This window comes from Columba livia, chromosome 6 (assembly GCF_036013475.1).
Source record: "Columba livia isolate bColLiv1 breed racing homer chromosome 6, bColLiv1.pat.W.v2, whole genome shotgun sequence".
NCBI classification, from domain to species: domain Eukaryota; kingdom Metazoa; phylum Chordata; class Aves; order Columbiformes; family Columbidae; genus Columba; species Columba livia.
The window spans coordinates 15,724,923-15,740,091 of NC_088607.1; the positions used below are offsets into that span (position 1 = coordinate 15,724,923).

General features: G+C 63.1%; 1 protein-coding gene and 1 long non-coding RNA gene across 2 annotated transcripts; one reads left to right on the plus strand and one right to left on the minus strand.

Annotated features, from left to right (window-relative positions):
• Positions 1-212: 212 nt before the first annotated feature.
• On the minus strand, positions 213-5,215 carry LOC135579762 (uncharacterized). Its single transcript, XR_010473466.1, has 2 exons — positions 5,075-5,215; positions 213-4,173 (listed from the first exon to the last, which is right to left on the minus strand). It is a non-coding gene; the product is annotated as an uncharacterized LOC135579762 (long non-coding RNA).
• Positions 5,216-5,546: 331 nt separating this feature from the next.
• Positions 5,547-7,636, plus strand: NKX2-3 (NK2 homeobox 3). Its single transcript, XM_065067255.1, has 2 exons — positions 5,547-5,889; positions 6,573-7,636. The coding sequence occupies exons 1-2, from the start codon at positions 5,547-5,549 to the stop codon at positions 7,208-7,210; spliced, it is 981 nt and encodes a 326-aa protein (XP_064923327.1). The 3' UTR covers positions 7,211-7,636.
• Positions 7,637-15,169: the final 7,533 nt, after the last annotated feature.

The following is a 15,169-nucleotide window of genomic DNA, read 5'->3' on the forward strand; positions in this document are numbered from 1 at the left end:
CCAGAATAGAATGATTCAGGGAAAGGTGCTGGACAGGAACGGGAGCCAGCATGCAGCTGTGCTCCCAGCCCTGTGTGTTTGTCAGCTCAGGGAGGTCCCCAGCCCACAGGAACACCAAATGCTGTGGACAGCAAGGAACTGCACACACGCAGCAAAGGCCGACATGGCTAATCCCTCCTATTTATTATGCAATAAAACGCTTTCCAGACCTGTTAAAATTTAATTGGTTTAATCTTAATTGTTCCATTTTCTACAGCACATGCAAACACAGAGCCTGACCCTGCCACTCTCGTGTGAACTGTCCCGCGGACTGTGGTGGGAGCAGGATGAAACCCACTGACCTCAGCAGGATTACACGCATGAATCAGAGCTGCAGGCCTGGGCTCAGAGCTGAAATCCAGCACCAGGCAGGCCGCCAATGCAAGGCCCAGGGTCCACTTAGGCTCCACTTAAGCGCTATGGTGGTGGTACTTGCCCTATAGTGAGCAAGCCTCATGCTGGGCCTCAGCTGAAGCATGAATTTCAGCCCTGCTTCTTAACTTCATGGATGTAAACATGCAGCCATGGCTTCCAAGGCACGGAGTAAAGGCGCTTCTGGAAAGGCTGTGGGTTTTACTCTGCATAAGTGGCAAGAGGGTGGTTGTGTACACGCGTTCAGGGCAGTGTCCTCCAACAGAAGCCTCAACACAGGACCTCAGAACCTTCTCATCACACAAGCAGAAAACTGTGATTTATGACAGCTTCTCCTCCAGAGGAAGAAGTATTTTGCTGCCCTCTGCACGTCCACAGTCGCGGGGCTGTGTTGTGCAACAGGGTGTCTTTGTGAAGACTGGATATCCTTTGTGCACAAGTGACTCCAAATAAAAGCAGGCGGGAGGGGGCACTTAGTACTGACATTTCCTACCCTGCATTGCCTCAGATGTAGGATGACCTTTACCTGCTCCTGCAATTTGGCTGTCACTGAGCTCAACGCATCAGCCTCAGTTTCACAGGTCCATTGGGCACAAAAATCAAGGGCAGCCTTCCCTTCGGTGTCCAAACCTACTGAGCTCATCTTGCTGCAATGATCAGCACCCTTGCATGTGCTGCTCCTATTCCCCAAAGTGCTAAGCACGGAATATTGCACACAGCTACTGGTTCCCCCCAAATCAAGCTCCCACCTTGGAAACATATGCATTTCTCAGGACACTGAAGAATCTGGGTCTGGCCTTCAGAAAACAAATTTCTCATGGAGGTGTTGTTTTAGGACATATTTCCAAATCTTACATCCCTATACTGTGAAGAACTGTGAAGTAAATCAGCCAGTGCCCGTGGAGCAAGAAAACATTGAAGAAAAGCAATATTTGCAGTGATGTATTTCTGAATAAAATGGGCATTGTGTGTGTGAGTCTTGGCAAAGCCAAGACAGGGGGATACCACGACACTGAGAGGTAGAGGCAGGTGTCAGCTGGAAGACCCAAGTGCAGAGGACAGTGCCGGCATCGCCCGGGCAGGGCTGGGACAGGGCAGTGGGAGATAAAGACAGCACGCTGTTGGGTGAGTGTGCAGCATCCCTTGTCGGACCTGGCTCCACCGCAGGAGCCCCTCGGTTCCTCTGGGGAACAGAGAAAACATTTCGTTTGAAGAAGGTATGAAACGGTTCCCGAGGAAGCGGCGGGGCTTGGATAAAAGCCGTCCTTCGACCCGGTAGAGGCGACGGCCCCGGTCCGTGCCCAGGTGGACGCACTGTGGGGGGGTGCTCCCGGGCGGGGAGCTGCTGTCGGGGCCTCGCCGTGCCCGCTCCCTCCGAAGCCCCCCGGGGTGCGCTCGCTGCGCACCGTGCGGCGCGGAGCCGTGACCGACCACCGCCCGGGAGTGGGCTCAGCGCCGTGCCGGGCTACGCGGTGGGCGCCTGGCAGGCCGGCAGGTGCCCGCGGAGTGCGAAGCCGGCGCGGGCCGGGCGCATTCCCACCGGCGGCCCCATCAGCGGGTCGCTGCCCCGGGACCCCGCCGCCTCTCCGCGGTGCGTCGCCGGCCCCGCCGTGCGGGGGCGTCCCCGGCGCGCTGCGGTTCTCACATAAATCAGGGTCGAGCCCCTGGGAAAGGGCCATCCTTCACCGGCCGCTGCTGACAGAGAACGAGAAACAGACGGGCCCTGAGATAAACCACGGCGCGCAGCGTTTACACAAGGGCAGGCTCTGTGTAAATAGAGCCGGGCGCGCGGGGCTGCTCCCGGCGGCGCGGGTCCGCACCGGCCCCGGCCCGTGGGCCTCCGGACTGCCCAGGGTGGCGGGCAGGTGGGTGCCGCCCGCCGAGGGCCTCCCGCAGCCGCGCCGGGGCAGCGCCGCGGTCCCTCGTTGGCTCCCCGAACACCGGGGCTGGAGACAGGGCCGGATTAACATGTTTGTTTGTTTACGGCCATTAGCGCAGGGCCGGCTCCAGCACTCTGCACCCGCGAGACTAATGGAGCAATTAGCAGCCCTGGGGCTGATAGCATCGCCCCGAGCGAGGCACCCGGCCGCGGTCGCCTGCTACCGGGCTGCCTGCGCCCGGGGCCCAGAGAAAGGGGGGCTGCCCGCCAGCCGCGGTGTGCGCGGCCGCTGCAGGGCTTGCTCCCCCCTTCCCCTGGGCCCGGGGGGGCTCTTGGCTCCGCTGCAGCATCCGCACGGCGAACTCCATCCATTACAATAATCCCCTGTCTAAACAGAGCGCAGGAGCGGCCGGGACAACAAGGCCCCGCTGTAAACAGAGCTGCGGGGACACCGCTAATGATATAAATAAAATAACCATTAATAGCCCGGTGACCCCAGCCCAGCCGGCTTAGTAAAGCCTCGGAGCTGCATCCTGGGGCTGACACCCGCCGGCAGGTACCAGGGCTGCGCCCTCCCCTGGCTCGTCCACACCCGACCACTCGCACCGTCCCAGTCGTGCTGCTCGGCGCCTGCTGCCCCGTACCGGGCCCGAGCGTCTCCCTGCTACCTTGGCTTACCCATCTAGGAAATGGCCACTCGTGTCCTGACGAAGTGGACCTGACCCACCAAAGAGGGCATGACGGCAGTGCGGGAAGGCACGGGCTCGGTTACCGCATCGGGAGCACTGGCGGGGAATGAGGGGGCCACAGAAAAGGCCAGGATAACACAGGGGTGCTCCCACGCGTGTCGGGATCCGGCCGCGGCTTGCTCCCTCCGCGGGCATGGGTTACTCGAGCACTCTCTGGGGCCGACGGCGGCACGACTGAGCGGGTTCCAGCGGGAGAACGGTTCCCACCGCCACAGGGTCGAGCTGGGGCGCCGGTTCCACCATGCCCAGACTCTCCATTCCCGCAGGCCGCGCCTGCGGTCGGCCCGTCCGGGATCCCGCTACGGGCGGGAGTGCGATGGAGCCAGGCGACCCAGGGGCCGGGCTCTCGGCACGGTGGCTGCTGCTCCCGCAGACAGTCGGGCAGGGGAACACCGGACTGTGGCCCAGTAGCTCTCATTGCCGCCGCTGCCGTGCCCGCCACAGAGATCGGCCGCCGCGGGGCTCCCGGAATGCGCGGCGCCGTGCAGAGCCCCGGCAGCCCGCCGCCCTGCCGCTGGGCCTCCGCGCCTGCACCTCCCCAGCAGCGGGCCCTGTGGCGGGAGGGAGCGGGCCGGGTCCTGTTGGGCCGGCTGCGGATGTGTAACACCGATAAGGTGCTAATTGTTACTAATTGTCATTGGGGCTGCTGTAGCGAGGCAGCCCCGGGCTTCTCCGTGCACCGGCAGAGCCGGGCACGGATCAGGCCCGGTTCCGGTCAGCGCCTTTTCTTGTCCACCATCTGGATCAGGTGGCCGGCACCGGGATCGGGCAGGGGGAGGCGAAAAAAGACAGATCCTTTGCAATTTAGGGCGAGGGGTTTTAAGCGGCGCGGTGGGAACGATCCGGCGCGCCGGGAAAACGGGTAGGGGGACCTCCCGAGCTGCCGCGAAGTGCGCGAGACACGGGCTCCCGTCCCGAGCTGCGCCGCCGGTAAATGGGTTTCTCCGGGGGGTGCGGAGCGGCGGGAGCCGGGGAAACTAGAGTACCGACAGAACCGTTAACGGCGGAGCCACCGGACGGTAACGACCAGAGAAGCGCCTGGGAAGGCCCCGCGAAGCCCCGGCATCGGGACACTCACCTGCCCGGCGTGCGCGCCCGGCTCCCCGTGGCCTTGTCTCAGCGCCGATCCGGGCCCTGTGAGGCGACAGGATTTTAATCACAACGAAATTTACTACCTGGGACCACCCGCCCCTCTTTCAGTGCGCCCTCTCCCCGCGCCGCAGAAGCGCTGAGCCCTTGGAGGTGTTCGGGGGCCGCAGGGCGCCGTCGCGGGGCCGCGGCACCCCCTGCCGCGCCGTACCGGGGTGCTCGGCCGGTGCTCGGCGCGGCGCCGGGACCAGGGGACTCGTGGTGGGGATGGGGCTCGGCAGACTCACTCGGCTCGTTACTCGCCGGCACGGCGGCGTACTGGCTGCATGGAGCTGCTCGCCGCCCGTTACCGGCGGGAGAAACGAAAGAAACAGAAACGAAACGAAAGAAAACGAAAGAAAACGAAACAGAAAAACAAATGGTGCATGGTAGCGCTTTCCACCCAAGGCTCGCATCGCCGCGGTCCCAGACTGCCCGTCCGACCCGACCCGGCTGGGCCTGGCGCTCGCGGGTCTGCGGGGCCCGATCCGGCACCGGCGGCGGAACGCGCCTTTACCCGAGCGCGCGCGCTGCGCAGCGGTTGCGGCGAACAGGGGTGAGCGGCAGATTGGCCGGTCGCGGGGGAATCTGCGCGAGCACCGGCGAGGGGCACCGGGGCTGCCAGGGGATGCGGAGCGGGTTGGCTACATGTACGCCGCACGACTACGTTCCGTCCGGAACGGCGGGGCCACCATCCGCTCCAGGAGGAGCGCAGGGCGGCGGAGGCGAACCTCCGCGCTGCGTCCCGGGCGGCCCGAGGCACTTGCGGGGCCGTGCGGCCGGCGGGCCGCCGTACTGGCGGGGCGGGGAGGCCGGGCCGGCGGGCCGCACGTGCTCGCCCTCCCGGGGCTAGGCCGAGCCGTCTGTGGGCAGGGGCCAGCGGGGCGCACCGGGGGTCCCTACCTACCTACACGTGCTTAGCACTGGGAGGCGCGGCGGTGGTGGCCGCCGCTCTTTGCGGGGACCCCGACCCCGGCGCACCGTCCCCGAGCACGCCGGTCGGGTGCCGGGCCGGCGGGTCGCTCCGCGGGGAAGCGGCCTCCCCAAGCGCAGCCTTAATACATTGCTATTTCTGGCCGGGCGGCCGGAGCCGGGCAAGGGGCCGGCTCTGCCTCCCCCTCCCTCCAATAGCGAGGCCGCCCCCGGCCCCTCCTCGCCGTGACGTGCCGGCCCGGGGCAGAGGAGGCTCCCGAGCCTTTGGCTGTCCCTGCAGAAGCTGTAACAAAACGCAGACCCCCAGCGCCGGGCTAATGGAGGCAACTTAGACAGGAGCAGGCACGGCCCCTCGTCTCTCGGCGCTGCCTGCTCCCCCCGCACCGGGCGCGGCGCTCCCCGCCGAGCCGGTCCCGCGGGACTGCCTGACCGCTTGCGCTGCCCTGATGATGTTACCGAGCCCCGTCACCTCCACCCCCTTCTCTGTCAAAGACATCCTCAACCTGGAGCAGCAGCAGGACCCGCACTATGGGGCCCAGCTCCCGCACCACCTGGAGCACCACTTCCACCCCGCCGCCTGCCTGCTGGCGGCGGCCGACGGCGCCCGCTTCTCCGACGGCGAGGAGGAAGAGGACGAGGAGAAGCTGTCCTACCTGAGTCCCATGGCAGCGCCCGGCAGCCAGGCGGACGCGCGGATCTCCGCCGACAACTATGTGCACGCCGTGCTACGCGGCTCCTGCGAGGCCCCCGGCCCGGGAGAGGAGCTGGAACCCGCGGTCCGCGATCCAAGTAAGTATCGGCCCCGCCGCGCTCCCCTGCTCCGCCCCGCACTGCCGGGACGGGCCCGCGCTCGTTCCCCACGGTGCGTTCCCAGCCCCGCTGGGCATCGCCCCGCGAAGCGCCGCTCCCGGCGCTGCGGCCGGGTCCCCGCCGCCGCGTCCCCTGGGCATGTCCAGCCGGGACTGGCAAGTAGGGCTGCCACCGCCCTTCTTCACACCACGCTCACCACCTCCCTGGTAAGCGCCTCTGCGGGGAAGCTCTCCGCTGGGCTCCGAACCGGAGCTGCCGGATCAGGCCCACGCTACACAATTTCGGTAGTGGAGAAGGAGGAACGGGGCGGGTTAGGCCCAACCTGCACCCGCTGCGGCAGGGGTCTCCGGGAGCGAGGCGGCAGAGCAGGTGCCCGGCGCCGTTCGCGGTGCGACCCGGGTGTTGGCCCCGCGGTGCCAGAGCAGCTATCCCGCCGGCGACGGGGAGACGTGCCCTTCTTCGCAGCCCGAACCGCCCCTTCCCAGTCACAGGCGCTGCCGATGGTGGCCGGTCTCGGCGCTGCCTCCCCACCCGCACCGCGGTAGTCTGACGGGCGCGTGGCTGTCCGCGGCGCGGGCCTCTCGCCCGCCGGTGGGGCCCGTCGGAGCAGCGAGCGCCCGGCGTCGGCGAGGTGCAGCTGTGACCTGTGCTCCCCCGTGCAGAGATCTGCGTCCTGAAGAAGCCGCTGGATGCCGCGGAGAAGGCGGAGGAGGTGGAGAGGCCAAAGCAGCGAAGCCGGAGGAAGCCGCGCGTTCTCTTCTCCCAGGCGCAAGTCTTCGAGCTGGAGCGGCGGTTCAAGCAGCAGCGTTACCTGTCGGCGCCCGAGCGGGAGCACCTGGCCAGCAGCCTCAAGCTCACGTCCACGCAGGTGAAGATCTGGTTCCAGAACCGGCGCTACAAGTGCAAGCGGCAGCGGCAGGACAAGTCGCTGGAGCTGGGTGGCACCGCGGCCCCGCCGCCGCCGCGCAGGGTGGCCGTGCCCGTGCTGGTCCGCGACGGCAAGCCGTGCCTCGGCGGGTCGCAGGGCTACAGCTCAGCATACAACGGGCCCTACTCCTACAACGGTTTCCCCGCTTACGGCTACGGTAACGCTGCCTCCTACAACCCCGGCTACGGCTGCACCTACCCGGCGGGCACCGGCGGCGCCTCCATGCAAGCCGCCTGCAGCCCTGCGGCGGCCGCCGGTCCCTTCGTGAACGTGGGCGGCCTGGGTGGCTTCGGCGGCGGCCAGCCGCTGCACCAGGCGGCGGCGGGGCCCTCCTGCAGCCAAGGCGCACTGCAGGGCATCCGGGCCTGGTAGCCTGCACGCACTGAGGGCCGGGAGCGGACCTGCAGGACGGCCCGGCAGCTCCGAGGCCCCGTTATCACCCGCACTGCAGCCCGGCTGCGCGCTGCGCAACGCGCGCCCTGGACCGAAGGAGCGGCGGCAGCAGAGGGACGGCGCGGCGGGACCCCGGCGCTCCCGCGGGCCGCGGTGAGAGGCCGGCGGCGAGCGGGGCGGCGCAGCAGGACGGGGCCGCCCGAGCTCGCAGCAAAGCGCCGCCGCCCCGTGGAGCCGCCGCGACGGCCGAGCGGGCCGGAGCCGATCGCACCGCGTCAGCGGAGCAGCTTTGCTTGTAAAAAGCCGACGGCGGGCTCCGGGGGTGCCGCGACCCCTCTATCTACTCTGTATCGGTTACTGCCAGCGCCAGCTCGCCGAGTCAGCCAATAAACCAGGTGCAATATCTGCCGCCCGCTCCTCCTTCGGCCAGCGGCCGGTGCCCGGCGGGGCCGGGGCTGGTGCCCGGCGGCGGGGCAGTCGCAGCGTCGTGCCCGCGGGGCAGGGCGGCCCGGCCGGCTTGTGAGCGTGCCAAGGGCGCTGAATGGGGCCGCGCAGCTCAGAGCCGGGCCCATTGTGGCCGCCGGGCCGGCGCTGAAAGGAGCCGCCGAGGAAGGTAGCGGGAATAGGCGCTTATTGGATTCGGGAACAAAAGGTGTGGCAGGGAGGCAAGGGACAAAGGGGCCCCGGCGCCGAGATTGACGGGCCGCTTTGCCCCCCACTGAGGCCCAGGCCCGGCGCTTTATGCGCGGGGGCTGCAGAAACGTGCTGGGTTTTGTTCCCCTTTCTGGGAGCACAGGAGGAGAGGAGGGGGGTCCGCGAGCCGCTGATTAGGGCCGGCCGGGCCGGGCAACCTGAATGCTGGGGCATTATTGCTACATGTTCAGCCATTTCTCTCGGCTGCAGGGGGAGGAGGCAGCCGAGGCCCCCGAGCCCCGCGGGACCGGCCGCGGTGTCGCCTCCCTGCAGCCCCGTCCCGGGCAGCCCGTCCAGCTGCCCGGGAGCTCTTGGGGCGGTCCCGATTCCGCCGCCGCGGCCGTGCCTCTGCCGTACGGGTACCACCGAGTGCCGCCGCTGGGACCGGAGCCGCACCCGGGGAGGGCTGGACACCCGCGGAGCTCTGTCTGGCCCGCCTGAGTGGCAGCGGAGACCGGAGGCGCGGAGAGCCCTCTCGCACCGTCCCGCGTGTCTCTTTGGCCGCAACACTAGAGATTCCGAAGATGTTTGCAGCGGGATCTTCTCGGAGCCGCCGGGACGGATGCAGCCCAAGGGCTCGGTATGCCTCCCCCCTCGTCCAGCGATGCCCACCGTGTCCTCCCCTGTCCTCCTCATGTGTGTCGTGCGATGGTCCCTCCGTCACGAGCAGAGAAACAGGTTTTGTTGCCTGCCATGGAAGAAGCAGCAGGTTACAACCATTCGCGCTGCTAAACCTGGTTTTATGCTCTGCATTTTCACCGCACAAACTGAACGCGCACCCTTGAGGTTTGCTGCTTGAAAAGAGCCGGATAAATTCTTTTAGCTGCAACATTGTGGCGACAGAGCGGGCAAGCAGCAGGCCCCAGCTCGGCCCAGCACCCCGCTGTCCCACCACCCACACCGAGGCCGGCAGGCTTTGCGCGGCCGGCGCTGGGAGAGGATGCGGCACACCCAGCCGATTGTTTGCTGGATGGCAGCAAGGTGTCGCGGGAGAGGAAGCCCAGGCCCCTCTCTTGGCTTTCGGAGATGAGTGGTTAATGCCCTGTGGTCTCGTGGGTAGAAACAGGATAGCCAAGAACAAAGATAGGTAATGCTTTCTCTTTGCGGCAGCGGTGAGGGTGGACAGATTTGTCTCTGCCATAGGAAAGAGTTGCATTTTCCTCCATGTTCTGCCAGACTGTTGTCTGCAAAAATAGGGGACCCATGTGAGTACATGCCTTGGTATGCAAGCCAGAGAAATCCTAACCGCAATAAAAGCTCCTCCAAAATCAGGCTGTGTCAGAGGACCTCCCAATTTAGCACATCTCCAAGTACGTGGCAGCTGGTTAGAAATCCGCTGCATCCTCAGCAGCACTCAGATGCTCCAGATGAGACCAGAGCCCTGGCATGGGACACGCTGCCCATGTCTGTAGCCACAGCCTCTGGAGCATGGACAGTTAAGTAAATCAAAGGGGTACACAGGGACCCCATGGCCACATTGTAAGAAGCAATGCCAGGCAGTATGAGCATTATCAAACACCAAAATGGCCGTAGGCGTGAGGTCAGTATTGTGCTGACCCCACTGACACCTGATGACACTCATGTGTGTTCCCCAGCCCTGCTCTCCCCATGTGAAGCTGGAGCAGAACCCAGCCAGGGGATGCCGAGAGGCCTCACTGCAGGCCGATGTGGCGCAGTGGTGGAAGGTTCTGGATATCCACCATAGGAAGCCCCATTCCTGGGACAGATCCCAGCTGTCTTACCAGCTCAGACTGGGGGGAGGGCAGGGGGTTAGTAGGAGGGACCCCTCTGCAGACTCTCGCCCAAAGCCCCTGAGCTGATGTGGAGGACGGAGCAGCACAAAGAGCTGGCGGTGCCGGAGGGCCCAGAGCAGGGCAGCGGAAGTGAAGTGCTCCAAAGAGGAGGAACAGCCAGTGGAGGCTGGTGGGAGGGAGATGATGGGAGACTGCAGATTGGACAGGCTGCCCAGGGAGGGGAGATACAATGGAGGGAAGTCATTGCGTGGCCATATTGGAGGCAGCGCCCATCCATGACGTACCCTGTCCCCTGTGCCCCAGGGCAAAGCGGGGTGCTGCAGGCGGGATGTGATACAAGAGGCACAGGGTGCTGGTGCAAGCTCTACTCGCATGGCCCTGCTGCGGTGGTGGTACATCGCGGGGGGATGGGGAGGGCCATAGTCAAGGGGCAGAGGGCGCGTGTTGTTTCTCCTTAGTCAAACGGGGATTTACTGCTGTTTGGGAGCCAGGGAGGGGAAGTGCTGGTTGATTTCAGGCAGCGATGAGATTCTCTAAAACAACAGAGTGACTTAAAGAAAAGGAGGGACTAGGGTTGGCCAGACTTTTACTACCAGGCATGAGTCCCACTCTGTGCATGGTCTCCAATTCTGTTTTTCATTCAGGGTTCCTGGCCAAGGAGGAGCCCATGAGCAGAGCTTGCCTCTGTCCAGTGGTTTCCAGGAAGGCTCTATCCAAATGCCAGTGCTCACTGGTTTTCTGAGGCCTCTCCGTCATGCCCAGGATTGCATGCAAATATCACTGCTCCCTCTGCAGCACTGCAGATGTGCTCTCATTTCCTCTACTTCCTGACATTTTTTTTCATTCCTCCCCTGCAGTGTGGTCATCCCTCTCCCTCGTACCCTTCATCCTTCTCTCTTCACCACCCACTTGCTGCCATCAGCAAGGAGCTCACCTGGCCATGGAGCAAGATGAGGCTGGCAAGTTTGGCCATGAAGCTGGGCAGATCTCTCTGAGTTTTGGTCCCATCTACTTCCATCTGGGCACAGTCAACTCCTGCTGCTTTGGGGCTGGCAGCCTGGGGACCCGTCTGCATGATGGGGTGGTGCCTGGCTCTTGCCCCTCTGTGTTGGAGCTGGGTTGGGGTGGCAGCTCCTGCTCTGCAGGGTTTCCCACCGTAGCCACCCTGTGCCATGAGCTGGGAACTGCTGAGGCTGCTCTGTGGAACTGACAGCTCCTCCTCGTGATGACAATGCGGGCTTGTCACACAAGCATTCTCCAGTGCCAATAAGGCCTGTGGCCAGGCATGGATCAGGTAATTAATTAAAATATTGGTACATGTGCTGTGGAGCCTCCAGCAAGGGTTTCTCCCACTACTTCCCTGCCTGCACGAGGGCCAGGGACCTGCCTACCTTTCTTGGATAAGCCACAGACCCTCTCCAGTACTCCAGCCTGTCCTATGCATCACAACATGACTACACCTGTTCCTTCTCTCCTCCCTGCATCAGTGAGACCAGGTACAGCACTGCTATGAGAGATTCAGGTGACCCCTTCAGAGAAGGGGACTGCATCTTTGTCCCCTCCAGAGCATGGCTGAAGGCCAGAGCTGCCCTGGAGCTCAGCTGGAGCCCTTCCTGGCTATGCCCTGCCACCTTCCCCTGCCTGGGCAACAAAATCCGCAGTCGCTTTTCCGTGGATGACCTTTTGTCGCACCCGGAGCTGCTGCAGGGGGGCGGTGCCAGAGCCGGAGGGGTCCCTGGCTGCTGGCGAGGTGCTGTCAGGGAACTCCAGGTCCTCTGCGCTGACAGCTGGGACACTGTTCCCGGGCCTGTCCCCAAGCGAGATGCGCCACCGCCATCTATCGGCAAGCACCCGGGGACAGGGAATGACAGGTATCCCTCTGTCCCCGCCACATTCTACGGGGACTCTGCGTCTGGTGTTGGCTTGGTCCGGGGGTGCCCGAGTGCCCCTGCGAGGCTTGGGAGGCTGCAGAGCAATGGGGCAGGGCTGTGTGCCCCCACTGGCATCGCTTCCCTGGCGCTGGTGACAGCGATGGGACATGTTGGGCAGCGGGAAGGCTGTGCTGGTTGTGTTGACTCCGGGCAGGCTGGTGTCTCCCCACGGCTGAGCTCTGTGGGAGCTGGAGTCCCCCAATGCACGCAGGAGCTTTGCTGCAGCGAGCAGCATCACTGGGGCTTGTACACAGGGTGAAAGAAAAGCATGCACACATGCCCCCACTGCGGTGGGAGAGCCGGGGACAGGGCCAGCATCCTCTCCCAGATTCTAGCCACTGTGCAGGTCCTTTTCTAGTGAGCAATGTTTTGGTCTCTCTGTTTTATTAACTGAGCACAAGCATTCAGCATGTCTTTGTGAGAGACCCAGAAGGTTTTTAGCTCTGATTATCTTCTCTTTTCCAGAGTGGAGCAATTGACCCAACACCAGGAGCACCCCCCAAAGCTCCTGATGCCCCAGCACTGCCTGCAGCCTCTAGCTACCTCGTTCACCCCAGCAAGTCTTAGCCCAAGGACATTTATGATGGTTGAGGTGTCTATTTCCTGGTGCCTGTGTCCTCACGAGAGGGTGCTGTGTTCCTGCTGGAGACACAGCCCAGTTTTGGCCTGATTCCCTACTGCCTCCCTTTTTCTAGCCCTTGGCAGTGCTCCAAGCAACATACCACTCAGGTCTAATGGGCACCTAAAGGTGCTGGGGACAGAGGAGAAGGCTGCTTGGGTTTGCATTTCTCTGGGCACCCACGTAGCTGTGCCAGACAGCCTGTGCCCTGCCAGGAGGCTCTTATGTCAGCCCTTGTGCCACGGGTGCCCCAGGGGAATTGCAGGGTTTCTCTGGGGCTAGCACTGCTGGCAGCACCATACCTGCAGGCATGCTGGGCCCGGGAGATTAAGGCTGGAGCCCCCCCATCTCCTGGAACAGCCCTTCTTTCAGCTGCTTTTGAGACTGATTCCAGGGCAGGCTGTAGTGTCACCACGCACTTGAGCTGTCCCCACTGTGCTTACCTGTGTGCCCTTGGGAGAGTGATCCCTGCTGCCACCCCTGTCTCACCTTCACGCAGCCCAGGAGCAGCTCTTCTCCCACCTCTGCCACCCCCTCAGTGTGACATGCTGGCTGTCCACACCCAGCTCCAGCCAGGCAGCATCTACCCAGAGCTACTTTGCAGCCCCTTGTTGGGCAGCTGTGACACCTAACCCCGTGCCAAGTGTGGGTATTACCAAAATCTCCCCATCAAACCAGACACACAGGGGATTGCTTCCTCTGATGGCTCTTTACAGCCAATAAAGCAGGTTTTCAGCCTTGGTTTTACCTTTCAGGCTACGTTCCCTGCATCCCTGCACCTCTGCGATGCTCAGCCGGAGTCACACAGGCTGGGACCAACCCAGCCAGGGGTTGTCTCTCAGTGGTTCAACTGAAGCAGTAATGTGGGTCAGAAGAAGGTTTACCAGAGCCCACCAGAGGCAATGTCTGCTCTGTGTCCAGGCAGCGCCAGCGTCCTTGTTTTCCACCGCTGCAAGGCCGTGGGGTCATGAGAACTTGTACAACTTTATTGGGGTCTGACAGAGCCCTGAGGAATCCCAGAGCTGGGATGGGCTGGAGCTTGGAGGGAGGCTGGGAGCCTACCTCTATGTTACCCATGGACTCCCACCACCTCCTCCCACTGAGCAGGGCTGTTCAGCACCCACTACAACAGGGCTGGGGGGCAGGAAAGCTCAAGGTAATCCAGGGCACCAGCAGGGAAGGTGCAGGAGTGCAGTTTGGCAGGGCAGTGCCATTGCTTCCCTGCCTACCACAGAGCAGGGCCAGCAAAGGCCCCTGTGGGCTGGGACCCAGCACCATGTGTGGTCAGGAGCCCTTCAGCCCCCAACTGAAGGTATGGGGCAGATGTGCTGGAGGGGCCTTCCCCTCTTGCTCTGGAGGAGATGAACCCCCTCCCAGCTCCCCTCACCCCACAGGAGCACGGGCCTCTCCAGTTACCCCAGGAAGGTGGCTGGGGGCTCCTGAGCTGCTCCTGACTCGGCAAACTCGGGCTGCCTGAAATAGCTTGGGCTTGTGCCATGGCAGAGCTGCAGCAGCCCCAGATCTGTCACCCGGAGCAGGACAAGGCCAGCAGCGCTGCCTGGCTCTGCCTGCTCGGGGGCTGTGGGGCTCACCCCGACCTGGGAGCCCCCCAGCACCAGTGGCAGGACAAGACAGGACTTGAGGGAGGCAGCTGGGCACAGGAAGTCAGGACAGCAAATCCCTGCCTGTGATGGATGTGGCCCAGGATCCTGCAGGGAGATGAAAGGAAAAGGGGTTGTCTCCAAAATTCTGTTGGGCTGAGCATAGCTGCTTTTCTGGAAAGTCAAAAATAGCGTCTTTGCTCAGAAGAGGCTGTAGGAGGCATCTCACCCAAAGTGCAGCCAAATACCTAGGAGGCCACAAGACAGACCCAGAGCAGCATGGCTTCACCAAGGCACTATCAGAACTTGGAAAGGCAGTGGCCATAGCTGAACCAGCCAATAACTCTGTTAGCCCTGGGCATCTCATCACGTCAAAGATGCCAGAGGAACTGGGCTGGCTGGTGAGGGGACACCCCACCCTGGCAGAGCTGGGGAGCAGCTGCACGTGCCTATGGCCAGCCCTTGGTCTGTGGCAGAGGTTCAGCTCAGGGGATGGACATGGCAGCAGGACAGGGTTTTTCCATTTTTTTGTGGCCCAAGGGATATTTGGAAACGCCCTGGGCAGTTCTGTCATTCCTGCAGAGCCAGACCCCTCACAGGCAGCACCATTCTCTGCCGGGCTGTTGCTGCCTGCGCTGGCAGAGCACCGGGAGACCAGCAAAGCCATGCCATTGCCAGGGGCCAACTGGCAGCAGCTCTGCTGTGCTGACTTATCATATCCCCATTACCGGGGGTCTCGCTTCCTCCCCCAGCACTTCTGTGAGCAGTTATTCCTGGAAACATCCTGGAGTCACCTTCCATCATGCCATCACCTGTTGACATTTATAGAGCTTCTTCTAGCAGCTGATGGATTTAATAGTGTGAATGTCCCTCCTCCCAGCTTGTGTTTATGCCTTTCCCTTTGTGGGGTCTCTTATTACCCCAGTGCAGGGTGAGGGCTAAAATCGAAGCTGCAGCTCTGCAGCCAACAGTTTTCAGCTTCTGGGCAGGGAGACCTGTCCTGGCAGAGCGCAGCTGTACCCGTCTTGTGTCTAATGCCCTGCCCTCCAGGCTAATCCTCCCCTGGTCTCTCCCAGACATTTCTCTTTCTCAGATTTCTCCCTTTTGGGTGGAGGAGCTGCAGGGTTGCCAAATCTTGCAATACTCAGGCTCTTTCTTAAAGCCCCAGCTCCTGAAACAGTGAGAAAACTGGTGGCTCCCACCTTCTGATGCCTTTTGTTTCTTTAAGGAGCTTCTTATTCCCTGGCTTGTGCAGAAAAGGCAAGGACCAGGAGCCTGCAGCTCATGCCAGGGAGCAGAGGCTATGCGCACAGGCCAGGTGGACCTGGGCTGTGGGGCAG

Bases quoted from the DNA above. Each gene is read 5' to 3' on its own strand.
- NKX2-3 (XM_065067255.1), top strand. From the start codon at position 5,547: ATGATGTTACCGAGCCCCGTCACCTCCACCCCCTTCTCTGTCAAAGAC. The intron at 5,890-6,572 runs GTAAGTATCGGC...TCCCCCGTGCAG, and splicing joins ACCCGCGGTCCGCGATCCAA to AGATCTGCGTCCTGAAGAAG.